Source organism: Acanthopagrus latus, chromosome 6, assembly GCF_904848185.1.
Source record: "Acanthopagrus latus isolate v.2019 chromosome 6, fAcaLat1.1, whole genome shotgun sequence".
Classification (NCBI taxonomy): domain Eukaryota; kingdom Metazoa; phylum Chordata; class Actinopteri; order Spariformes; family Sparidae; genus Acanthopagrus; species Acanthopagrus latus.
Genome location: NC_051044.1, coordinates 7432878 through 7458779, shown reverse-complemented (window position 1 = coordinate 7458779; position 25902 = coordinate 7432878). Strand labels below are relative to the sequence as shown.

At 42.6% G+C, this 25902-nt stretch overlaps 1 protein-coding gene and 1 long non-coding RNA gene across 4 annotated transcripts in view; one reads left to right on the top strand and one right to left on the bottom strand.

Moving 5' to 3' along the window:
* The window catches only part of LOC119021344, a 63148-nt gene extending 50335 nt beyond the window's left edge, over positions 1-12813 (top strand). The window contains exon 4 of one of the 2 annotated variants that reach the window (XR_005075534.1): positions 12676-12813. This is a non-coding gene — a long non-coding RNA (uncharacterized LOC119021344). Of the gene's footprint in view, positions 1-4071; positions 4208-12675 lie in introns of those variants that run through there. The other variant, XR_005075533.1, reaches the window with a different exon arrangement.
* The window catches only part of LOC119021342 (plexin-A2-like), an 87721-nt gene that overhangs the window by 10422 nt on the left and 51397 nt on the right, over positions 1-25902 (bottom strand). For both annotated transcript variants that reach the window (XM_037101573.1, XM_037101574.1), the window contains 14 exons: positions 23667-23781; positions 21622-21822; positions 20734-20830; positions 18912-19111; positions 16034-16185; positions 14788-14905; positions 13299-13435; positions 12659-12826; positions 10203-10296; positions 6524-6763; positions 4748-4891; positions 4056-4290; positions 2362-2504; positions 1037-1305 (listed from right to left, as the gene is read on the bottom strand). In XM_037101573.1, coding sequence (XP_036957468.1) covers positions 1037-1305; positions 2362-2504; positions 4056-4290; positions 4748-4891; positions 6524-6763; positions 10203-10296; positions 12659-12826; positions 13299-13435; positions 14788-14905; positions 16034-16185; positions 18912-19111; positions 20734-20830; positions 21622-21822; positions 23667-23781 — 2313 coding nt within the window. The remainder of the gene's footprint in view (positions 1-1036; positions 1306-2361; positions 2505-4055; positions 4291-4747; positions 4892-6523; positions 6764-10202; positions 10297-12658; positions 12827-13298; positions 13436-14787; positions 14906-16033; positions 16186-18911; positions 19112-20733; positions 20831-21621; positions 21823-23666; positions 23782-25902) is intronic.

Below are 25902 nucleotides of genomic sequence, written 5' to 3'. Positions count from 1 at the left end.
ACTAACAAGTTTGCGTTGTGCCGGCTCCCCCCCGTGTGAACTCATCCTTATATTTAATGAGTGTACTTCAGATTGAGAGAGCCCTCGTTTTCAAGAAAGGGGGGAAAAAAGGGAAAAAAAAAAAGAAGAAACCTCATGAAACATTCAGCAGGCCAGCCTCAGCGCTGGGAAAACAATCGACAGATAACCAGAGGTGGAGGAAACAGGGAGAGAGGCGAGAGAAAGGAGGATAGGCGAGGTGATGGAGGGAGGGGGGACGGTGGAGGAAACGTGAGCTCCAGCTGAATGTTTCATGAGTGGCACACAGAAGATAAGTCAGACTGACAACGAGTCCGCCGCCGCTGCACTCACTCTTCCCCATTAAGGTTCTCTTCCTCTGCCAGTCCCTCCCACTCTCTATCACTCTTACGGCTCCCGTCTTTCACCTGTCTGTCCGGGCAACCTGTTTCTCAGACTCGCCGCGGCTGTTTCACGCCGCTGCACAAAACAAAGCCGGAGCAGAGGTGGGCTCTCCTCCGCTGGCCTAGTTACTCATCCATCAGAAGTTGCGGTAACTGGGTTGGAAAGGACAATACGCCGAGGAATTATCTATGCCAAGAGATAAGCAGCGCTGATCGGAGACGGGGAGGTCTGTGACAGAAGGGGTGCCTCGTTTTGAAAGTGGAAAACGTGGACGGCGAAAGGAAAGAGAACTTGTCAGAGTCCTTCCTAAAGCATGCTTAATCTTCCTGTTCCTCAGCGGTTGCAGCTAAAATGAGACTGTCGCCGAACACTGAGCTTCCCCCAGTGAAGCACAAAAGATTGTGTGACTCCCAGCAGTGAATGGGTACTTTTATGGCAACGCCTCAACTAATATTCATACGCTCCTCTGAGAAGTTAAACTCCAAAGTGAATAATCAAATATTCAGCTGAATAAAAATGACTTGCTGTTCCAAAGCGAGAAACATTACCACACATTACACATTTTCCGGAAGTGTTTAAACGGCTCTTTGTACAGCGGCTTTTCAGCAGCCGCACCGACGCACTCCTGGTTTACCTGCGGAGGAGCAGCTTGGGGTGGTTCTTGCTCTCCAGGTTGCGCTCTATAAGATCTGAGAGCAGGTGTTTGAGGATGTCCGTGGCGTACTCCAGCCGTCCCTGCAGCGCGGTCATGATGAGCGAGGCCACGTAGCCGCGGTCTCGCATGGAGAAGGAGCGCTGCAGCTCCAGCGTGCGGATGAATGTCAGCAGGAAGACCTTGTTATTCACCAGCTGAGCAAACTGCTTCAAGGCTTTCTCCACGCCCGCCTGTCCGCTCCCCGGCACCTACGCACACACAGAGAGACACACGCGCTCATAGATAATACTCGAGTCGAGGATGAGAAAATTCACTCCATACGACATGAAGAAGAGAATGAAACATTCGCGTAAAGTCAAATAAATCATCTGGTGGTATCGGTGCGAAACAGAACCAGTGGTGTGTTCGCAGGCTGCGACCACATCTGTGTCCTCAGAGAATCCTATGAGTCATATTTTCAGAACTCATTGACAAGTTTTGGAAGAAAGTTTTGCGGATAATTTTGTGAAAGCCAACATGTTTAAACTGCAATTAGAGAGGCTCTTGAGAGCAGAGGCCTTTTTAAATCCTTCTGACCATAATAACCATTGATGGAATCAGCTATAATTGGCAACATTTGCCCAGTTTTGACCTTGAGTACCTGACGAGTTGTTCTTGTTTGTCATCCGAGTTTCTTTTAAATTTAGTCTGAAGTGCTTCGTCACGATTGAACACTTAATCAGGACAATAATAAAAGCAGTCTTGGCTGCGTCAAAGAGGTCCTCTTGAGTTGATGAGGAGGAGAAGACCAAAATCAGAACAAAACAAATCCTGAACAAGACTGTAGAAAACAGACAATGAAAGCAAAGTGCATCTATCTGCAGGATATTTATGCCGCCTCCTTCAACATCCAATTGATTCAAACATAGGTCATAGACAACCACTTCACAATATCCTGATGTCAAGCTTCTGATGGAGAAGATAAGCTGTGTGTAATCTGGTGCTGAAAAGTTACTTGTAAGAAACTTTCAATGGTAAAAAGTTAGACTCATTAAGGTTGCATGACTGCAACTAAGAGAGCAAGCAAACTCCAAATCAAACCTCCTCTCGGGCTCCTCTGGCCGATGTGGACACCATTAAACAAACAGACCTCAAACTGCTGACATTTGCTCACACCGCTCTGTTCGACAGCACTTTGACAGCGCTTGCCAACAAGCCAAAATCAATTTGGTTTGGAGTATAGTGAAGCCTTAAGGTCAAGATGTCAGAAAAAGTGGTTGGAACTGAATTCAAGTAGCTGCAGCCCTGCTGCAGAGGTTACCCACCTCCAGCTCTCTGAGCACGGGATGATCATCGATGCCGGGGAAGAGGACCCTCATGGCGTAAGTGCGATAGTCGAGGTAGGGGATGCCGGCTCTGTCCAGGTCGCTCGTTAACTCGTTGATGTCGGTCTGTAGCTCTGCAAAGGCTGCGTGTGACAGAGGGAATATTAATACTGCCACGCATTTTGTAACATTGATCTTTTAGCTGTTTTTATGGCAGTAAAGATGAGACAGTGTTTACTGATAAATACTGAAACAGTCAACGAGTGTAAAACAGTAGAATGATGACAAATACTGACTGTAGTGATGGATTAGTATTGTTTAGTAAGTATAACTCACTGTGTTGACATTTTTGGATCCACATGTCTAAATATTATGCAGCTCTGATGTATCTTACAGAATATATATTGCATTTTGGGTTTGTCTTTTAAGAGTTTTACTAGTGAGAGAATGTAACAAAGCATATTTACTCATGTACAACTTTGAGGTACTTTTACTTTACTTGACTATTTTAATGTCATGGTACTTTATAATTCCACTCAAATATATTTCTTCTACTTTTACTCCACTACATTTATTTGATGACATTAGTAAGTAGTTACTTTGCAGATTACATGCTGCATCTGAGTCAAAGCAGCACACAGAGTGTTGTATAACCAGTCTTAATACATGTAAATATATGTATAATTTACTTGTACTTTTCATGCTTGAATATATTTATTGCCAGAAAATTACTTTTAACACTTCATTACACGTCATATAAGATACTTTAAGACTGTTTACTCGAGTGCTAATAGTACGGGTGGCTTTCACTTTAACCAGAGTAGTATTTTAAAACAATATCTTTTACTGACATATGACTTCTTTGTACTTCTTTTTTAAAACGCTAGTAGATACAGACAGGAAGAGTGTGTTACCTTGTTACAACTCAGAATACAGACATCCTGCCTCATAACATTTATAGCTTATAGAAAAAAAACAGTGCAATGTTATGAAGTGCATTTACTCATTTAGTACAAATTTGAGTTACTTGTATTTTCCATTTCTGCTTCTCCTGAGCTTGATATTGTACTCTTGACTCCACTACATCGGTCTTAACAGCTTTAGTTGCTTTTTACTTCTCAGATCACAATGTTTCGTACCTTCCTTCCGCCCTTGAAAGTCTCCAAACATGGTGATTTTGATTTTGAATGTTTGTGACATGCTGAGGGATGAAGTGTTCTTTTATGGTTTGACGAGGAAAAATTTCTGCTACTTCTTAAGCGAGATAAACTATTTAAAACCTTCTCGCATGGTGCAGAAGTGCATCGTCACGGAGCTGAAAACGGGGCCGTGTTTTCTGAATTTGGGAAAAAGTTGACTTATTATAGATACGATCACAAACACATGATGATCTTATAGAAAATGAATGTGACATGAGCGCAAACCTAAACAACTTCTTTTACTTTTCATATTCATATTTTTACTACAATACATACTACAATTTTGAATGTTGTACTTTTACCTGTAGTGGAAGATTTTCATAGTGTGATATTAGTACTTTTTCTTTACACTGTATATAAATAAATATATCTTAAATCAATTACTGAGCCTCAATCAAAACATCAGTTCCAACAGGTGGTGCTACAAGGCAACTACAAATGAGCTTTCAGGATTTTTAATGACTTGCACTGGTCTCTCTGATCGGTCCTACTCACCCTCCTTGCACTCCAGCGCCACCCTGGACTCCAGGTTGTCCATCTGCATCTGCAGGCGCTTCAGAGTGAGGTCGTTCTCGTGTGACTTGCGTCTGTAGGCCAGCAGGACTATGATGACGATGATGAGGAGCAGCCCTCCTCCTGCCGCAATGCTGAAGATGGCGGGGAGGGTGAGCAGGCTGTCGGACCGAATGTGAACCTCCCCTGGCGAGATGTGGAGCCCTCCTACTTGGACCTGGATAATAACAGCAGTTATATTTCAAAAGCGTGTTGAAAGTGCTCACATGACAAAAGAAAATAATCACTCATTCGAAAGATTGTTGATGAAGAAGTAAATTGGCAAACACAACAGAGACATGGACCATTTTGCCTGAACAATTGCCTTTTGAAGAAGATTTTTTAAAAGTTCCAGACACACCAGCTTTTCTCTTTACAGCTCTTTTCTCATTATTTGCAAGAGTGCCTGTCAATAACTCTGGAAGGCAATGTGCTGTAATTGGGAACCTACCAGACCATGAGTGACAGACAATGACAGAAAGCCAGCGACTAACTTGAAAGCCTGTCGGTGACCCACAAAACACAGTGACGTTACAGACGAGCGCTGACCTACAGACAGTGACCCACATCCACGCAGACAGCCAATCGGATCTACAGACGGACATGAAAAACCAACCCAACACTTTCAGACTGACCAGGACTTTGTGCTGCCCGGTGAGGTTCGGAGGCTCGCAGAGTAGCTGAGTGTCAGAGACGGTGAGGGAGCAGGGCGTGTCTCCGATCAGCACCGTGTAATTCAGCCGGGCTCCACCAGAAGCAGACGGCACCAGGTTACGTCCCTGAAACACAGTTAGAAAGAGAATATAGAAAACTGCTGAAAAATAACAACACATCATGAAGAAAACATAGATCACAAAACAAAAGTTAGCCATGCAGTATTCCTGTGTTGGAACTTCTCGTTGATCATGTGTTGAATTCTAAACTCAATAAATGACTATTATTCTTGGCCATTAGTATAATTACTGTAATCTTGGAGAAGACTGGCAGACACTTTGTTATTCTTCACCATGAGTCATATTTTGCCGGAAATCTGTTAAATGATTGTACCTAACGACGGCAGATTGCTTCAAGATGCAGAACCAATCTGCTGTGCTGCTCCTCCGTGACAAAGAGTTAAAGATGTGCAGTTGGTGTAAAAAAAAATTTTAAAAAAGTGGAAGGCAGATGGTAAAATCTTTGCTATAAACTCCAGGATGTAGCCGCATCCTCTTTGTGACACAAATCACAGATGGGGATGTCATGGGAAATGTAGTTTTTCATTAAAAAAAAACAACAACTTTAGAGTAAACATGAGATAAAGTAGAAGCTGCTACTTTTATCCACAATTCTGTTGTTTATATCACATCTGGTAAGAGATGATAATTGATTTCATAATAAGTAATACCCTATGCTGAAAGATATTGTGTGGATCAGATTATGTGATCAGATGCATTGATCATGGAAGGAGGGCATCAGTGAGGGCAGGGTACGGCCATGATTAGCCATATTTACATTTACTTAAGAACTGTACTTAAAGGGTAACTCAACCAAACATTACGCATTCAAGTGTGTTTACAGGTCTTTGGTCAGTACTAATGCATTTGTGGAATAAAGTAGTATAAAGCCTTTTTTAGGCTCCAGAAAAGCTGCATGTAACCTGATACATTGCCTTCAGTGATGTCACACAGTGGCTAAGCTGCATTGTGGGTAATGTAGGCACCAGGTTTTGAAAAGCAAGAAGAATGTGTGGAGTAAAAAAGCTGATATCTCTCGAGCTGCTGTATTGATCTTGATCTTTTTGTTTTTAAAATGTCTATACTGAGTCCAGCAGTGTTATGGAAGTGCTTGTCAAAGCCTGGTGCCTACAATACCCACAATGCAACTTACCCACTGAGTCATCAGATGGAAAAGAATCAAGTTACCCTTAAAGTACAATCTTGTAGTACGTGTACGAAAAGACGTGTACATTTAGCTCCACCAGCTGCATCATTAGTGATACTCAGGAATCAGTAATTATAATCCAGTAATACAATATACAGTATATAATTCTGCATAATGAGTACTTTTACCTGTGGTACTTCAAAGCAGAGGTGTCTCCAGAAATCTTTAATGGGGGGGGGCAAGAAGTGACCACTGAAAATATTCAGGGGGTCAAATGTGGATTACTGGCTATTCATTTGTTATTTTCATCTTCTTTTCTTTATTGATTTAAGCCACTGATTTATGTTAACAATTGAATTAGGGTTACATGCCCCCCCGGCCCCCCCTTTACTGCACCCATGCTTCTTCTTTCCATCACTGACAGGATCAATATTCTTATATGTTGCTACTAATGCCAGATAATTAATAGCAACATATAGGAATACTGACTTGAGAATATCCTCCCTTGTCCGTAGCTATAAACAAAGGCGGTATGAGGTTAGGCGACGTACTTTGAGTATGATCGGAGCGCCGGGCTTCTGCTCCAGAACACCTGACAGACTGAGGGGCTCCAGGTACGGGTTGGGGTAGTAGACGAAGCTCGTGTTGTTGTACGTGAGAAGAGCCTGGACGTTGTTGAAGACGAAGCCAAACTCGTCCACGTGTTTGATGGTCTCCTGGTCGGCGGTGTACTCCGCCTTCAGGGAGGGCGCGAAGCAGCTGATGGTGGTCGTGTTGAGCACCTTGCACACCTGGAGCGGAAACCAAGTCAGGCGTTAAACGTGCAGCAGTACCCACAACACCTTCTGAAAAACGGCAAACATACACATATTTAATGGTTCCCAGTGTTGTTTGCTGCATGATTAATGATGATCTTAATTATTGAAAGACACCGAGAATTCATTTTCTGACAGGTTCTTTATGAAAGAAATATGTTGACTTTGAAATCCTCAGCAGGAACTCATGAGTCAATATTTTACCCTCAGCTTTTAAAATCATTTAAAATCGTATCGTAATTAATAATTCCACCTCATGTAAGGACATGAAGGCGATGAACTGAGGGCTCCTTGCACTTTTTTTTTAAATCAATCTAGCAGATGTCTCATTTCATAGAATCACTTCTCTCGATCTTTTATAGCATCCAGATGCTATGAATCTTACAGAGCCTTTAACTATACGGACGTTCTCTGCGGCGTTAACCTACATAACCTGAGATTAAGGATATCTATATGTCTGACTGTTATTCATTAGCTGCTAAGAGTATTCCCAGCACTCTGTATTTATCTCCTCCCATCCATATGGTCTGTCTGCTCTCGTGTTTTTGACCTTCTGCCTGTAAACATTTGACAGCTGCTTTGCCGTTACAGTTACAGTCGCTATAGTACTAGTTAAAAGGGAAGGTTTACCAGCAGTGTTTTCAAGCTGAAAACAGATTTGTGGCTTTCACAGGATATGATCTTCTTATAGAATCTGATGCACAGCTGTAGATTAAACTATCCGGCAGTGATTCGTTGCTTCATCGATGAATAAACATCTCTCGATTTTGGAAGGTTCCTCGTGTTTTTGCCTCTGCAGTTCTTGAAAATCCCTCTCAGAAATCAAGCCGATCTTAAAAATCCCTAAATTCCCCCTCCGCTTCAGGGCAGTTTTCTAAGCTTTGGTTTTTATCTTGAGTTTCACAGAAAAGTTGCTTCAAGTCAATTAACTGCTTTTGTGATTCAAAAACATTTTTTTTTTTTTTTTTAAGCAATCCCGGTTATGTTTTCCAGATATGCCCCGATAAAGAAACTGCCCTCATTAAATTTAGCAGTGACCCTCTTTCAGCTGCTGATTCGGGTTAAAGTTCAGCTTTAATCCCTTCAGATCTCAGTGCTGCCAGTGACACTGTAAAACATGCAGCTTTAATTGACTGGCTCACATTCTGGGCTGGCATCATTACTGCACCATTTAATTGGCTCTGGGCTTACCAACATTGTCTACACACAAAAAAAACACTTGTGCTTTTTAAAACACTTAACGTGTTAAGTTCCCAAATGTTCACTGGCCTCATCCTGGTTTTCTTTCACACGCACTCACCTGAGTTGAATTATCTTTATATAGAGTTGTTCGTTCTGTTGTAATACAGATTTACTCACTGAAGCCCAGAGGCACATTCCTCTCGCCTCCATGATAAACAGTTTGTGTTTTGTGCTGTTAAATGAGTGATTTTTGAGACTGACCTCAACTTTGCTCCCTCAGCTGGGAGCTATTTTTCCAAACAATTTCACAAACAGACACATATCTAATTTATGGGTCCAGACCGTCTTTATTTCGGCATCAATCAAAAATCTCTAACTTACGCTGGCCCAGTCAAACCACTTCTGGCATCTCTCCACCTGTTTGGAATAGATTTTTTTTAAGATAATATAGATTTCTTTCCAAGGTCGAGCCAAAAGTTTCCCCCCAGAAGTTTCAAACCCGTGTGTGGTGTCAGATCCTAAGGCAATTCCCTGACCGGTTCAAAGTGGCAAACACGAAGGCTAAAGGTGACTGGACTTTTGCCACCAGGGCCCCAACGCTTTGGAACAATCAATCACTTTGAAGCCACCTGCCTGCGGAGCTCAGGCCGGCAGAATCAGCACCATAAATCACCTCCCAAAACTGACTTGTACTTTCATGTCACTTTTTTCAAAATCTCATTTTGGAATGAATCTCCTGATATCGAACCTCTCTCCAGCCCTTTTGTTTATATGTGGCTTCATTTTTTACATCTACAGCAGCACTGACGTTTTACAAACTGCAGCTTGTTTGATTTCAATGTATTGTTCGTTAATTTACTCCCCATCCTGCGGGCTGTTTGGTACTCTGACGGGTTGTTTTTCTTCCTTTGTTCACACATGCACACTATAGTTTTCTGACTAAAGCTGCATAATGCTTTAAGATGGTTTTTTTTTAGTATATTTCAGTTTGTATAAACAGAAGGTATTGAACTGACTGCAGCACTAAACCTACCTTGTTAGGCCTGCAGCAAACTATCAATAAACCACTTCCTGTGACATTTTCTATCAGCTTGAGGAACCAAATGTCAATAAAGGGTCACTGTGAGAAATCACACAGGGTTTTCAGTGGGATCAACTCATCTTTTCATGTTGGCTTAAAGATGCAGTATGTAAGAACAAACCCCTGTAGAATTCATACTCCAAACAAATAAGGGGCAGCAGGCTAGCTGGTTAGGATGTCAGTAAATATCTCTGCAACACAATACATAGATATCTTCATACCATCAAAACTCCTCTGCACATTCTGTTGATAATTTTAGTTTGGCCCTTTTTTTTTAGAGAGTTATTATTTTTAAACTTTCTAGCTTGTATTTTCAGACCACTTTCGAACTAGAACTGGTTCTCCTAACCTGATGTCTTTTGATTTGAAAGTTGGATGAATAAACCAATGGGAGCACAATTAATTCACAAAAATAGGTTTCTAAAGAAACTTGACGAAGTCACAGCATGAATCAATTGAAAGTTGAAACCCTCCTGAGATCTTTATCTTTATAGTCTGAAAACAAAAGAACTTGGAAACTTACTGTGTGTCTTTGCTACACAGTAGTACTCTTTGGAGCAGTGGAGGCCTGAAGGTTAAAGAAGTACACTTGTGACCTTCTTGCCCCTTTCTCATTACCATCACTGTGGTGCCCTTGAGCAAGTCCCTTAACGCCAGCTGCTCTGGTGGAGTGGTTCAGCTGAACTGAGCAGTTTCCAGGTGTGAATGTGTGTGACAGTGTGTGAATGTGATCAGGGCACCATCCCTGAATAAGTAAGGGATAAAAGATAGGTGATGGTTGTTGGTCTGAACCATAATGAAGGTTAGTTTTGAATTCAGTCTCTGTTCACATGTTGTGTTTGTGGCAGTGCTGGAACAGAGTCGCTCCAAGAGGAGCAGCTGCAGCTGTTCTCTGTGGGAAATGAAGCTTTGACTCTTCAAACTGAGAAAATGAAAAAGAAAATCAAAGTTGTGTGTAATGTTTGTCCGTGTCAACCTCATATCTTTTTGAACACGTCGTCTCAAGTCCAGTTAACACTTGGTGTCACTGAAGAAGACTTCAAAGAAGACTTGTGAATAACTATTCCACCTTGGTTAGATTAAAACCAGCATTTTTTTTAGTTAAAACAATTACAATGTTGAGTGCAGTAGATGAGCATGTGTCACACTTACATTGACAGATTCGTGGCCGGCATATTTGACTCTGACCCGCGGCTCCTGAACCACATCCAGGTTGGTTCCAGTCACAGTCAGGGTGGTGTGTCCACTGTTTGCAAGGAAGGAAATGAGTGTATTTGAGTAACAAACACAACGCACGCACAAACTCGCCGCTTCAGCCACTGGGTAGTCTTTAAATATGATCGTCTTTTTTTCTCCATGATTAAATTAAAATGACCTACCGCAGAGAGATCAATCTGTTTAACTTGCAAAAACCCAACATTTTCCAGAGAAAACTGCATCAATTCAGGTTTGAGGAGGTATAGCTGGCACGGTAGCTCGCTCTTTGTTATTGGGCAGAAGAGCCAGATCAAACGGCGAACCAGCTGGCTGCTATTTTATATTCATCCATGACTGTGAGGCTGGCATAGCATGAATACGAGTGCCGCTTGTTTACATATCTGCACTAGATGTGATTAAAATAAACAACACTCTCTAATCTTTGCATAACCTGTGCTGCAGCGTGAGCTTAGAAAACTCTAGCACAGAAAAGTAGAGACGGAGAGACAAAGAGGGGAAGGACACATGAGAGAAATGAGGGAAAAAATGGATTTTAAAAAAAACTGGCCGGTCTAGTCCGCCTGACAGAGTGCCAATCTCTCTCTTCTCACACTTCAAAGGGTACCTAAGCTTGTAGGGCCACATAGTGGGGCTGCACATTCATGATGAGGGCTCTTGATTGCAGCTCCACAAAGCTCCTCCTGTCACTAGGCTGAGGGCCAGGGTGTCTCTCTGAAGTCTAATCTGCAGGGACGTAGTGCTGCGTAATCCCACCTCAAAACCGAAATTAAGTGCCAGCTTTTATTTTGTGGAATACAGGTAACGGCACCTTTTTCAGCTTGTCATAGCGATGTTTGTGCAGCGAAGTTCACTTCCATCGCAATATGAGCAATGTCACAGGTTATTTCAGTGAAAGTCATTGTAAAAAACAAATAAAAAACTACTGCTCTGACTGGTCACCTTGTTTTGATCACTGATTGGATGTCATTTAAAGGTGTCATACGTTACGCTCACTTTCAGGTTCATACAGAATATTTACACGCTTTAACGTTCTGAAAACTCATTCTCATACTGTTAGTTGCTGCAGCACCTGTGTTCACCCTCTGCTTTAACACTCCTCCTGATTGGTCTGGAGGATTGCTCTGATTGGTCAGCTCTCACAGGCCTGAGCAGCATTCAGCATCAGCTCTTCTTGTGATTTTTTGCACAGCCATGCTGGGAGCATTGCTGAGGTGGTGAATCTATGGAAGTCCAAAATTCCCAGTCAAAGACTCAGTTAATGAACGGGCTGTGTGCATTTCTTAGTGGATTGTTTTGATACTTTAAGAGTATTCATATAAAGCACTTAGACCGGCTTTACATTCAAGGATGTTGAACTCTCTTTTTCTACAATATGTATCTATGACCTTCAGAAAACACTCCCTGTACCTCCATGTCGCAAGTTTGCTGGCCAGGCCACTTGATTTTGTTTCAGTTTTTTTCAATTGGAAAACTACTACATAATAAATGAAATGTAAAAAGAAAAAAATAGATGCACAGAGTCCTTGAGTATGTTTTGCCCAATATACATTCACTCAGGCAAACACTAATGAGTACATACTGTCTGTGTAAAATGGAGCATAAACGCTGGAAAAGCTGCAGTCTGTGAAATGAGGTCGCTCCCTCTTGCATTAAATGTTACGCTGTAAACATAAATAACACCATACAGTACTTGTGGCCCATATGCATTTAATGGAACTGTAGGACTGTCAACATGTGTGAACTGTAGGACAGTAATTTCTTCACATTGGAGCTGCTACCATTTGCACTCTGTGTGTAGTTTTTTTGGAGACAGGCCCTAAAGTTTGCATGTCTGTGGACTGTAACGACATTGATTTTTAATGAGAACTCGACATGGCTTTCGAGGCTGCCACCTGTTCACTCCTATGAAAGCTGATCACTGGCACATGAAGCCAAAAAAAGTTCAACTTCCTGGGTATAAAATTACCCAAATCACACCAGAGAACTCTCCCGCCTACGCCGGCTAACACCTGGTGTATCCCCCCCAGGCTAACCATGGTGCAGCTCACCTAGATTTTTCCAAAGTCATCAGACCAAAGGAAATAAATCATGATGGTAAAATTAGTCACTTAACCGAAAAAACTTGTCCAGCGTTTTATAGCCGCTTCTTATCTTGTGGGCAGAAGTCTTTTTGGACCTCAGTGCATCACGTGATGTTGTAATTACATGGTTTGGCCACTTTGTATAATTGGCTTCAAAGACAGGTCCTCATCCCGGGGGACTGGCTAACAAGATCACAACAAAACCCCCCATGAGCACTGGGAGAAGCCGCAAACTCCACACAGAGAGGGTCTGGAGAGTACATGTGGCTGGTATCTGTGTGTATGCGGCACCGTATTAATCAGTGTTACCTGGTGATGCTCCACAGGGGTTCAATGCGCTGGACTGTGGGGTCCTCTATGTACTCGAAGGCCAGACTCCCAGGAACTTTTGCCCGATCCACGCTCAAGCTGACCTGCACCGGTCCGGCTCTCGTCACCGACGGCGCAGAGAAGCACACAATCTCCGACACGGTCCTCCTGGTGGGAGCGCCAAAAGGGGGAGATTTATTCATGCCTGTGACTGTGACTCTGCCCACTCGCTGCTGCGATGGCAAATCCCTGACATCCCGCAGTTATGAGCCATGCACATTACTATAAGAGGAGAGGATTCATTACAGACTGTCCCATCTCTTCCTCGTTACAGACACATTAGGGATGGAACACTGTAATTAGAGGGTGCTCTAGCTAATGGCTTCCTCGCCTCGCCCTCCTGACTCCCACCATGTGAGGCATTTTGAACCTTAAATAGATATCTATAAATATGCAGAGAACAATACCTACAGCTGTGGGTTTCATCACCACCTCACAAATCCTTATTAAGACACTTAGTTTTATCTGAAGCGCGCTTCTTTCGACAGAGCGAGTCGCCGTGCTTCACTGAGAGTAGGCGAGGATAAATCTTTAATATTGTGTGAAGGCATCAGGAGGTTGTGGTTATCATCAGACTCACCTGTACAGCTCACAGATCTGAGTACCAAAGAACACCTTCACAGTGCTTCCAGCGGCCAGGTTCTCCCCAACAATGGTGACCTTGGTGCCCCCAGATTCAGGTCCTCTACCTGGGGTAAGGGCCAGCATGGACGGGGTCTGTGGAGGACCAGGAGTCATAAGAGTTCAAACACAGAATACAGTATGTCTTATTAATTGTTTGATTCTGGAAAGGCTCTGGCTGAATAAACCGCCACCGGAGGCCAGACGAAGTGGCCATGCTTGCATTTTTTTCTTTTTTTGTGCCTTTATCTTGAAATTGTGAGTTTATTATCTTAGTTATCTTCAGAAAAAAACAAGCTTTTTATCTGGACATAACAAGATAACAAACCCATCGCCAGAAAACAAAAGGCCGTTTCCTCTTATTACTTATGGTGTCAATCATTGATCGGGAGTGACATGCCAGCCTGCATACATGTAATGGCGTTTTAAGCCAAAAATGTCAGATCAGTGCCAACGGTTGATCAACGCATCAGAATGTACTTCAAGGAAGATCTAACACAGGCACTACTTGTACTGTGGCTTTCTCTTCAGATCTGTCCTTGTCATTTAAGGAGAAGGCTGGTCTGGCTGGAAGTTCACAGACGATCGCACTTCAGCGATCCCGTTGATTATGTAACTGTCCTGCTCACTTATGAATCCTCCGCGACAGTCATGACGGTGATCTTGAAAGCTGAAAACTTTGTGTGATCAAATTAATCAGATACTCAAGTTCTCCCTAATTACACAGTGATCTTAATCCCTTCTGACTGACGATTAAGTGTAGTGCAGAGATGGCTGTACCTCAAAAACTACAGTTATATTTAATGTTTGGTACCATTGCATTCAGAATAACTTAAATTTCATTAAGACGTTCTTTAATCCAATGCAAATCTGATGTATAGTGTGTCAAATGAATACTAAATGTTTTTTGTTTTTTTTTTTTGTTTGCCAATTAATTCTTACTCTCCTGCTTAGCCACATCACTTGATAGTTTCATAGCACATCTTTTGTCTCAGAAAAATATTCTGTGCGTTATTAAGTGTTTCCTCTAGTGATAAATTCTTGTTATTTCAAGATAAATATATCAGTTAACTCATTGGTGTGAGAAAATGAGCTTCGTTACATCAAGATAGCTATATATAAAGACACAGAATATATAAAAAATGTTTAATCAAAAATTGATCAACTTGTGATCTTGAAATAACGGCATTAAAAAAAGGAATTGCAAGAAAGGAGTTCCAGTAGACAGTGCACCTTTAAAAGTTAGTAAAAATCTTTCGTAGCTTGAGCTCAGTAAAGCACTAACTAACTTCTTAACGATGATGAAATCTACTGTATGTTGTACACGGCTGCAGCGGCCTGAATAGGTCTAATTTGACGTTGGCCTTTTCACCCAATTCAGCCCGTCCTAACGCATCTCAAACACTTGATGTTCGTTTTCTGGACAATGTGAATGTGTCAGACGTTACCACAAAGGAGTAGAGCTGCGAGGACTGCGCCCGTAGCTCCGGTCTGCATTCGCCAACACACAGCTTCACTGGACCCGGTGCGCTTCCTTGAGGAGCCGCGGCCATCTCGCACACGATCCTGTCACGACAAAAAAACGACACGAACGCACGAATGTTGTTGCAGGAGAAAACAGAGGCATGCAACGGATCATCATGAATACAGAGTGATAAGACAAACCAGGCACACAGACACACACACACACACACACACACACAGCAGAGTCACAGCACTGTATCACATCTGTTCTGAAATGCACCGGGGGAAGATGGCCTCTGCTGGCCGGTGTGATTGAGGCGGACTTTCATGGGAAGTTGTGGGTCAATACAGAGGGCCATCTCTCTTCCTAATGGGAAACCTATAACAGCAATATAACTCAGATGATAAACTACACCCCTCCTCATCTCCAGCACGATTGCCACCCACCATTACCTCCGGTTGCCATGACAACATGGGGGTTTCTTCAATAAATCAGTATTGCCTGTCAGGTCAATAAGATGAAGTGCGCCATGAATAAGTCATTATACCAACTGACCCCATGCCGAAATTAATGGTTGTAACAGCTGTAATGCCATGTTTTAAAGTGCCGTGCGTGCCAAATGAATGGCCCCGCCGAACGCACTGCCCTGCACGAGGAACTCTGCGTTCACCGATACAATAAGAGCCCCGAATGAATCGTCCCTGCCCAGCCCTTCTATTCATACATCACGAGAGTTTTCCAATTTTCTCCTGGCATGTTCCTTTTCTTTTTCCTTTTTTTTTTTTTTTTTTTTTTACAAGGATATAAATAAAGTCCCTGCAGCCTGAGCCCAATCGCATTACATGGCTGTGAGAGAAAAAACACATGGCTAACAGATTGTCCCTCCAGTCAGCGACATGCAGCGCATTTCAATTACAGCTGTGCCGACAGCCTCATAACGACAACGACACAAAGACTGTCTCTTCCTTTGGCTCCGACTGCACCAGAGCAATGCAAAGCCCCCCGCACAATCCTACAACCTGATGAGGCATCACTGGGTGCCGGCTTATTCACAGACTGTGCCTAGTGTCTTTGAGAAAAATAGTGTCAAAGAGAAAAAGAGATTGCATGTGTTTATTTTCTTATGAGTGTGTACGTGTGTGTTGCATCTGTACAGCGTGTCTATGTACAGTACAGAATGAATCCATGCATGTCTGGGCAAGGAGAGGGAAGGGAGGAGTCTGTCTTACTGTTCTGCAGTGATGTATCCCTCCTCCTGTGGCGTGCACTGCACGCCCGCCACCTCCACATTGCCCTCCAGCTCAGAGAAGGACAGACCCAGGTTCAGGCCCTGGATGGTGACCAGCGTGCCCCCCTCCACTGGTCCTGCCACCGGGGTCACCTGCACAGGAAGGAGGAGATTATGATGATGAAAAAATCATTCTACAAACAGTGATGGTCAGTGTTATTTGCCCCCAACAGCAATTTCTGTACAATAATGTTTTTCTAAATAGGTTTTCATGTAAGCTTATAGTATACTAGTAAAGCAGAGTTTCCCTTACTGGAGAATAATGTGCCATACAGAGAGTCCAGCTCCAAAAAACAGTAATTAGTCCAGTTTTACTTGAAAGTCACAAGCTTTAACTGGTTTTCCTGTCCAAGAGGAATACAATTATGGTGAAATGCTAATTCTGTAAAAGCCTTAGGGCCTCATTTATAAAATGGACTTTCAATCAATTTTGATCTGTAGTGAGATTTCAGGAAAAAAAAAACTATCTACAAGTAGTTATTTATAAAACTTTACTTAAATTATCTATCTCTAAGCATAGTCGAGACTCAGTGCTGAGTTATTTCTTCCTGCAGGTAACGTCGGGGTATTGAAGTATTGGGATGCTTATGCGCCACAGTTCTGTCTTTCTGCCCCACTTCATTCACTGCCCAGAAACACAGTCCCAAGCTGCGTTCTTGGCTTTGTTTGTCAACCCACTATTTACTCCACCAAATAATACATGTTGCCTGGCTTCAATTTCCTCTGCCGCTGCCATTATCTCGCCTTCCAGAAAGTTTGATTTTCTCTTTTGATGCATGGCTATTCCTGACTTAACCCTCATTTGTGCTGGTGTTATGGAAGTGGAAAATCTCAAGGTAGGTGCTTTTCAATCGAAGCAGCTGCATAAGTAATAAATGTGATTCTTAAGACGCATTTAAAGTATCTATTGAAGAACAGTTTTTTTAATGAGGTCCTGATAAACAGCTTGACAGTGAAAGCAGGTTGTCACGACCCATATCCATGTTCACGTTAGGCGGCGACCTCTAGTGGCCTATAGTGATGATTACGGCACTATAGGAGGAATTCATGCAAAGTAGTTTAAAGAGCAGCAAAGTCCGGATAAGGAGGAGCCTGGGGACGATGTTTGGGTGAAACAAGGAGAATTTTCTAATATCAGTTTCATCAAAAGGTCAGATCACACAATCATGAAGTGAGTGGGCGTATCTTAGTGTTTTTCTTACATGACTCGAGACAGCCAATTAGCTGCACTATTACATCTTGGTATAAAAAGCGCGCTGCATGCCTATTGACTCGATGATAAGATTAACTCCTATTCATATTTAGTACCAGATGACACTACTAGATAGTATCGAGGCAATATGATCGGTTTCTTAAAAGTATTGAAATTCCATGCCCAGCCATACATACATACTGTAACTGCACTGAGCTTGAACCATATTCGAATAAGTAACTTAGTCATTTTAGCCTCATGTACAATGTAGTTACGGTGCAACAGTCATGTTGTTTTGGGAGGGGTGATTAGTTTAGTTTTAGTCTAGTCAGTCATTTTAGGTATGAGGACGTGTCGAGATTTGGAGTACCATGTCACAAAATAGGAACTGTTTGCTGCTTTTATACCAAAAGTACTGCACCTCAAACTGTATAATGGATAAAAACAGCACCTAAAACACTGGCACGGTCTCAAAGTTGAAGGCAACAGGGCTTACTTTACACTTGATTTTAACAGATTCTTTGACTTTGCCTTCTACACAACCTGAATTGCTGAGAATCCCCACAAACACACACTTACACTGACGTAAATTAGTTTTTGTGTTTCGCCACATAAACATCAAGCGCATTGACTTAAAGACTGTGAATTACATAACTCTCATACCAACCGACATTATTCAAGAAGCCTTGAAACTCACTGTAACTCAAAACAAACTTTAATGAATAATTCAGCCCAAAAACAAAAAAAACCTTGACAAGCCCCATTCACATTCCTTTCCTGGCTCAAGTTAAACCAGCCCAGCAGGAAACCGTCGGACCTGCAGAACAGAGCGGGAGCGGCGCTCCCTGCACTCGGCAGCTGATTCACTCTGCTGCAGCTCCTTCAGAAACACTAATAATGTGACAGGGACATCAAAGGCTCGCGGCTCTTTGAAGTGGAAGTGCCTCGCATCTCCGCGCCTGACCCACTGCGCCTCATTCAGGAGACTGAACAGGAGTTTGTGACATAAAAGATCCATCACCACTTTCTAAACAAACTGAATTCGTTTAGCTGTCGAGGCGCTTGAGTTATTCAGCTAGCGAGAAGTAAAAATGGAAATAGTCGCAAGGTAAACAGACTCAGACTCTCAGGATACTGACGCACACTCCGACAGGAGGGAAACTGGGAAGGGTGGCCACGTATAGAATTAACGCTTATCGTCGACCACCACTCCTCGCTTAGGTTACCCTGGAAAGTACCAGCGGCCGTGTAATGAAGTGCTCTTTTTTTTTCATGTGATGACTTAATTAATAGCTTGATGGTGTGAAGCCGCGAAGCTATAAAAGGCAAATGGAATTGTGATAACAGCAGGACTGCCACAGCTGAAGACACCATAGTGGAAATGTCCAGTCTTATAAAAACACCATCGTCAATAACAAATGACATATGAGGTTCTTGAAGGGTTGTCCCATTTCATAGAGGAGAAATCAACTACTACCCCTTAACTCTGCGGTGAGGGGGGCATTGGAAAACTTGGGCTAGGGGTAAAAACATTTGAAACCGGATCGAGCTTATTTGTGTAAGCTTGGTGGCTTTTACTAACTAACAGACTGACCAAGCAACAACCCAAACAAACAAGCAAACAGACCTCAGTAATGCGTGGGTTGGTGCACTTGACATTCCTGGCAGAAAGGTTCAGCCAGCGGCTAGCGTAGGGAGAGATGGGAGGGCAGTGCTGCTTCATGGTGCACCGGCCCTCGCCGCTGCACCAGCCACACTGGAACTTCCTCTCTGCCCGCAGACACATGCCACAGCTGTCCCGCTGGGCGCTGCACTTGTAGAGGTGCACTGTGGGGATGACACAGAGGATAACTGGTCAATTCAGTCCGCAGTAATTTTGCGCATAAACATTGATGTGTCTGAATCAACAAAAATAGATTAAAAAAAAAAAAAAAACAAAAAGGCTATTTCTGATGCGACATGAAAGGAAATGTCAACCATAAAATGTTCTGTGAAAACACAACACAATTTGGACCAGCAGGGAGTGTAGTTACAAATCAATCCAAATTAAATTCAAATTTAATCAAACTGATCAAAACAACTTTGTCCCAAAAATGTTGTTATTATCTCCTCATCCTCATGCTGAGGGAACGTCAGCAGAAGTTTCATAGTCAACAAACTTTTCTGGAGCTTCAGCTTTGTTTTAAAGGAGACCTATTATGCCTTTTTGTTTTATACAGGTTATTTTGCATGTACATAAAAGATCAGGAGAGTTAAAATAAAAAAAAAGGTCGAGCCACCAACAGAAGCTCCTCTTTCCCACAGTTTCACTGCTCCTGAAACACCTCATCAGTAGTCTCACCTTTACTTCCGTGACTTTGTGACGCCACCATGTCACTCATTTGCATAATTTATATGCCTAGCAGCTAGCTTGGGCACGCAATAAATGATTAAGCACAGCAGTGCTGTTTTTGTTACAATGCTGGGTCAGGCATATGTGAGCTGACCAATCAGAGCAGACTGGGTATCCAGGAAGGGGGAGGCCTTCGAACAGAGCGTTTCAAACAGAGGGGGAATACGGTGCCTTTGTACCAACTTCAAATGGGGTCGATCATGCATTTTAAGACTTTAGTTTTAAAAATCACTCCTTTAAAATTATTTTGGGGGTTTTCAAATACTTAAATTACGCTGAAGAAGCTGTATGGAGCCATTTTGCAGGGTCTACTATAGTTGTTTTTTGTTTATTTACATTTCAAAACCAGACAAAGCTGCAACACTGTTTTTTTGTTAAGCCCCAAAAATGCTTTGTGGACTTTCCATCAGAATGGGATGAGTCGATAATGAAAATATATTAACTGGACCAAAGTAAAAGAATAATTTTCATTTTTGGGTGAACTTCTTTATTCTTTAAGCAGTAGGTGTTCAGAGTGAATAAAATGGCTGCAACGGCGGATAGTCAGCTTGGGATTTCAATAAAATTCACAAGGAGCGTGTTTGTTTGAATTCCTTCTTCCGAGTATTAAGAAAACAGATGCGGAAGTAATCCAATAAACCGTTCTTTGAAGTCTGTCTCTCCCCCGTAAGTCGCATGTATTTATGCCCATATAAAGTAACTTACCTAAGTAATGACAAGGCTTGTTAAAATTCACGGCCGTCAGTGTGTGTACACTTGGCGAGAGTGATGTATTTCATGTATAACCCACACTGACAACTGACGAACACCTTTCTGTTACAAGATGATGAGGGATGAAGAAACGAAGAGCAGCCAAACTGAGCAGATATGAAGATTCACCCTTCATACCCCTGTGGACACAAGTGATTGGGTGCTTTTTGATAACACTGCCTGCCATCGTGAACTTTCTCTCAAGGCCCCTTGGGAAGCCTTAAAATGATCTCTATGACCCATCTATCCCCCGTGGATTGAGTGCTTTACACTCCTCTCTGCTGGCAGTGATGGATGGCAGAAGCACCTTTAATCTTCTCGGGATTGTCGATGATGAAATTGCCGTTCCATACGATGGAGAGGTCCACCGCCAGGTCACTGATCTTCACACCCTCGTACATGTACTGAAAAAGCAGAAACAGAGAGTGAGAGAGTGCCGTAAGTGGAGACAGAGCGGGAGAAAAAAAAGTCAAAGTCAGACAGAGGAGAGAGTAAAAACGAAAAAAAGAAATGATACAGAGAAAGACAGAGTGGGGGGACGATGAGAGGATGAAAGGGCAGCAAAGAGACGAGGCTTTTAACCATCTGTCATTTCTGCCATGCTTGTCTGCTCCTCTCCTCTTTGACATGTAGGGACGCAAACCCTGGCTGGGGGTGGCCGATCATCCACATCTGAAGGAAATGGCCTTTTCATTCATTGTCACAGAGTAGCAAGGTACGCTTTGCATTGAAATTTAGCCCGTGATTTGCATCGTGCATCAACGCTCGTGAAAAATCTCCTGTACTCATTCCCAAAGCTGTCACTGTGGGGAGCCGAGCATTTTGTGACCACCTCCAGTAGATGTTAGTCCGACATTATCCAGCTTATAAGACAAGGTCATATTAATGTCATTGGTTCCATCCATCCCCTCCATCTTATCCTTTCCTTTCCTTTCCTTTCCTTTCCTTTCCTTTCCTCTTCTCTCCGCTCCTCTCCTCTCCTTTCCTCCCCCTGTCACTCTCTACCTTTCTATCCATTGCGTTGCACTTTTCTTTGTTAGTCTCACTTTCCCTCTCCTCCACTTTCTCCTCAGTATGCTCAACACCTCGGGCGGTATTCACTCATATGCCCTGTGTACCTTTCCTACACAGCATCCAAGCTGTGTGCCTCATTTGACAGCTGTGAGACTCCCACTGGGAGTGTTTGAGGTCATACCGAGCTGTTCTGGCACTGCACGCTGGTGCTGTTGAAGCGCAGCGCCGTGACACGGTGGCTGACACCCTGCACGTGCACCGCGCACTCGTAGCCCCGCTGGCCCGACTGCGGCTGGGGAAGGTTCCGGGCCCTCAGGGTGATGGGTCGGACCTCTCCGGCCGGAATGAGAATTTCCCCAGAGTGAAGGAGCTGAGGGCAGTCCTGTGGAAACAACATTCAACAAAACACGTCATTGCACCACTTACTGTCAGAAAACATGCTCTTTTTTTCATGTCTGCGTCCATCTCCAGTATCTATATGTGTTTCTATCCGAGTGTTTGCTTCCGTCCATGCCCGTGTGTCTCTAATCTGTATTAATACATATTAATGTGTTACATAAACATGGAGGAATTATGTAGCGCCGGGATTAATGGGGCAAGTAAATCATTAATCCACATATGATTTGCATTCATTTGCCTCTTGTTAAGACTTTCCACTCTGGTAAACTATACATAAGACTATATATCCTCTGTTGTGAATACATACTGTTTACAATCATATTAGATAATTTATGTCCACATGTGTTTTAAATCTTTGGTTATGTAATAATTATGATTCTCTGGAGCATTTTTTTAAGCCTCTTAATGGCCCAATCAGTCATGTTTAGCCGGCCTTGCGATGTGGCGCTAGGGACAGAAATGACAGCTGGACCAAGTCCGCCACTTTGGACCAGCCTAAAATATCTCAGCAGCTATTGGATAGGTTGTCATGGTTGTTTGCTGCAGAGATTCATAATTCCTATGTGAAGACCACTAGTTAATCTGTCATCTAGGAGTATAAAAAGCTCGATGATGGCCAACATATGGGTCACATTTCCACATCTTTCTCACATGCATGTTGGTTGAAGATGTGATTTGTATGAGTCATATATACCATATACTCATATCATATATGTCATCAGACTGCATGTTTTGTTTTTTGTTTTTTTTAAAGTCTTAAGTCTTTAAAAACATTGTTTAATGATGGAAGTAGATAATGAGTGAGCCATCTAACCCATCCCTGTTGAGAGCTGCACATGACAGATCGGGTATCTTTTCTAAAACCAACACTTCTCCTGTGTCATAGGTCCAAGGTACATTCAGTATTCAGCCTTTTTATAATAGTGTCACTGTTTTTTTATGACAGATTGCAGATAAAATCAACTAATTCAAAAATTCTCTGCAGCTCTGATTCAGCATCCCGTCTCGTTCAGTAGTCACCATTCTGTGCTCTCACTCAACATCCCGCCCACAACACCATCTGATTGGTCACATGTCACAAGTAATAGCCTGTCAACACTGAGTAATCTGATTCTGAGAAGTAAATAATGTGACCAAAACTATCAAATAAATAAAGTTTCGAGAAGCAGATACTCAAGTAAAGCACCTCAAAATTGTGTTGAAATACAGCACTTTCATTTTCTTTCTACTATTTTTATAGTTATTGCATCCATTAATGCCCTAATCTCAGTTATTTGTCCCCTGGATTACTAATAATTATTATTGGTATACATCGCTTGACCCCTTCTCAGCAGCTTTTCACAACATCCTGCTGGTGACAGTCACAAGTTGGAGAGCTCCACTGAAAATATTTCCCGCTTTGATCGGCAAACCACAATGTTTAATTAGCAACAATTGTGTTACAGTATAGAATATAATAATAATAATTCAGAGGCATTTCATTGAGAAACACCAAACTTTCCAGACACACTAGAATAAAGATTGCTACTTTTTTTTACAACATTAACTTGTGTTTGTTTCAAATTCATCCCTACTAAAATGTCCAGCCCATCTACATTTCCTGTTTTAAATCAAATAAAATTGTCGTGCTCTGTGGTTTCGCAGAGCTGCGAGCGTCGGCTGTCTGCTTGATTCTTTCTGGTGGAGCTATTTTTATGTTTAAATCATGGATTGTGCCTTTAAGGTAAAAGTGTCACAAGGGGGTGGGGGGGGGGATAAATTGTGCTCTTGAAAGCTACACTTTAATCAGCTAATGAAATTGTAACTCACAATGTAAATGTACAATACCTCTGAGGCGTTGACTCTGCCTTCCTGGAAAGAACAGCTGCTGGGGTCGTGGGTGCACAGGTTGCGGTATTTACACCAGTGGCAGCGAAACGTGCTGTTTACACAGGACAGGCACCTGCAGGGAGGAAGGGAAAGCATTAGTTCATATTGCAGCACTTTAACAATACCTCCTGTATGCTGAGCTGCTCTGCATTGACACAGTGTGTTTTAAGAAAGAAAGAAAAAAAGATGAATCTCTCTTTATTTCCCGCCCATCATCTACATCTTCCTCTCCTGGGTAAAGGGGATTGAAAAGGGGGAGAGTGATAAAGGATTATGGCTTTCTGCTGCATTTATCTTGTCAGAGTGTTTCATGGAAAGATCAGATGTCCCCAGTTTTGTATGCAGAATCCCCATGAATGATGGTCTTTTTGTCGCAGATGACAATAAATGACTTTAAGCAGGAGGTCTTGGCAGCGGAGTAACTATTCAAGTGTCCTTGTCACTCGAAGCACTCTTAGGCAGATGTAAGAGGGTTATATAAAAATCTGTAGTACAAAAGCCCTGTATGTCCATCTTGTACACATACAGATGCACAGCAACCTGATTTTTTGGCTGTAATGAAAACAGTACATGTCTTTGACTGTCCAGCTCTGGATTACGCCCTTGTCTTGTGTTCAGAATTAGAAGATTATTTTCTTTTCCTTTTCTCTGGATGTGATGACCACAAAATCATCACCACCCATTGACGACTGCATGTATATCTAAGTAACGCACTGGACTCAGCGTTTCTGTATGCAGCGTTTCTGTGCATCACGTTTTTTTCATCCGGAGTGATTTTTCCACTGGACTTTTTTCTTCGCATCTCAGATTTGTGGCTGTCATGAAAACAGTGCATTTTTTTTAAGCTGACTGTCCGACTTTTTAAAAAAAAAAAAAAAAAAGAAAAATCTGGATTGAAAGTGACAAGTGAACTGAATATTTGATGAGCAGAATTGCACAACATCTCTGGCTCTGCTTCAGACCGCCGCAGCCAACGGTCAGTTTCGGATTAAGGTTGTGCTGAAATAACCCTGTTTCGACCGGATTTTAATCACATTTCGGTCAACAAACAGGGACGTGGCTCCGCTACAACTTTTTGGGGCGGAGAACTGAGAGGTAAAGAGATGAGAGAGCATAGATGGGTGCTGCGCAGCTGTTGATATACCAAACATAGCAATCAGAGAGCTGGAAATTGAACTTGTCCTATTTTTCTGCAGGGGGGGCATGTGGACTTTGCTGTGTATAATAGAGGTGCACCACTGTGTGGGAGAAAAAGATCCATGCACTGACAAAGTCTGTTCTACAGTAAGATGAAACCACGAGGAGGCTATAAAACCACCAGCAGCGCTCCGAAACTGCAGCTCATAGCGAGCTACAAATGCCAATAAATGTAGTGCAGCACCATTAAATTTTGATATTAATTAGCCGCCCAGGGCCAGTATGGACATTAAAATGTGTGTGTGTCTACATGTGTGTATGAAAGGAATTCAGGGGGTTGGGTATTAATAGAAGCAGACTGGCAGGGAGCTGCAAACACTAGATAATTAATTATGGAGGGTGATGCGATGCTGAGGTGATGGCGCTGGGGGGGCTGGAGGAAGAGGTGCTGGCTTAGGAGTGTGTTTGGTCTGAAATATTAATCACAGGAGTTCAGAGGGTCACCCCGCGGCTAATGGAGGCCGTATTGGTGTGGGGCGGATGTGATGAGCTTCCGACTGTTTCTCTCTAATGGCTTAATATGGTTATGTTGGGGCATTTGTGTCGCAGTCAAAGAGCATTTTGAATAGGTGGCATGTGAAGCCACTGTGTGCTAATTTCCTGGTTTTAGCTGCGAATGAACCATCAATCAAGTGTTCCCTTTTAAAGTGAACTTATTGTGTATCACTGCATCCAGCTTTTTGTGCACTCACGGGTTAAGTATAAGCGCCCCCTCGGTCAAAGGTTCGTAAAGTGTGCATGTACTGCTCTCAGTAACACCTGAGGAAAGAAAGGAACTAGTACTTGTCCTCTCCTGACTCTTATATTACCACTAAGGAAGAGGACAAGAAAGTAAACATGTCATGAAAAAAGTCTTCTCTGAAGTCGCTTCGCTTAAAGCTGACAAATGCTGCTAATTGGCATTCATCCTAACAAGATCCACCTTTGTAGCAGTGCTTGTAATTGTTATTCAGATAGAAGCGGTCTTGTCATAGTTTACTGTTCCGGTAAATACAGT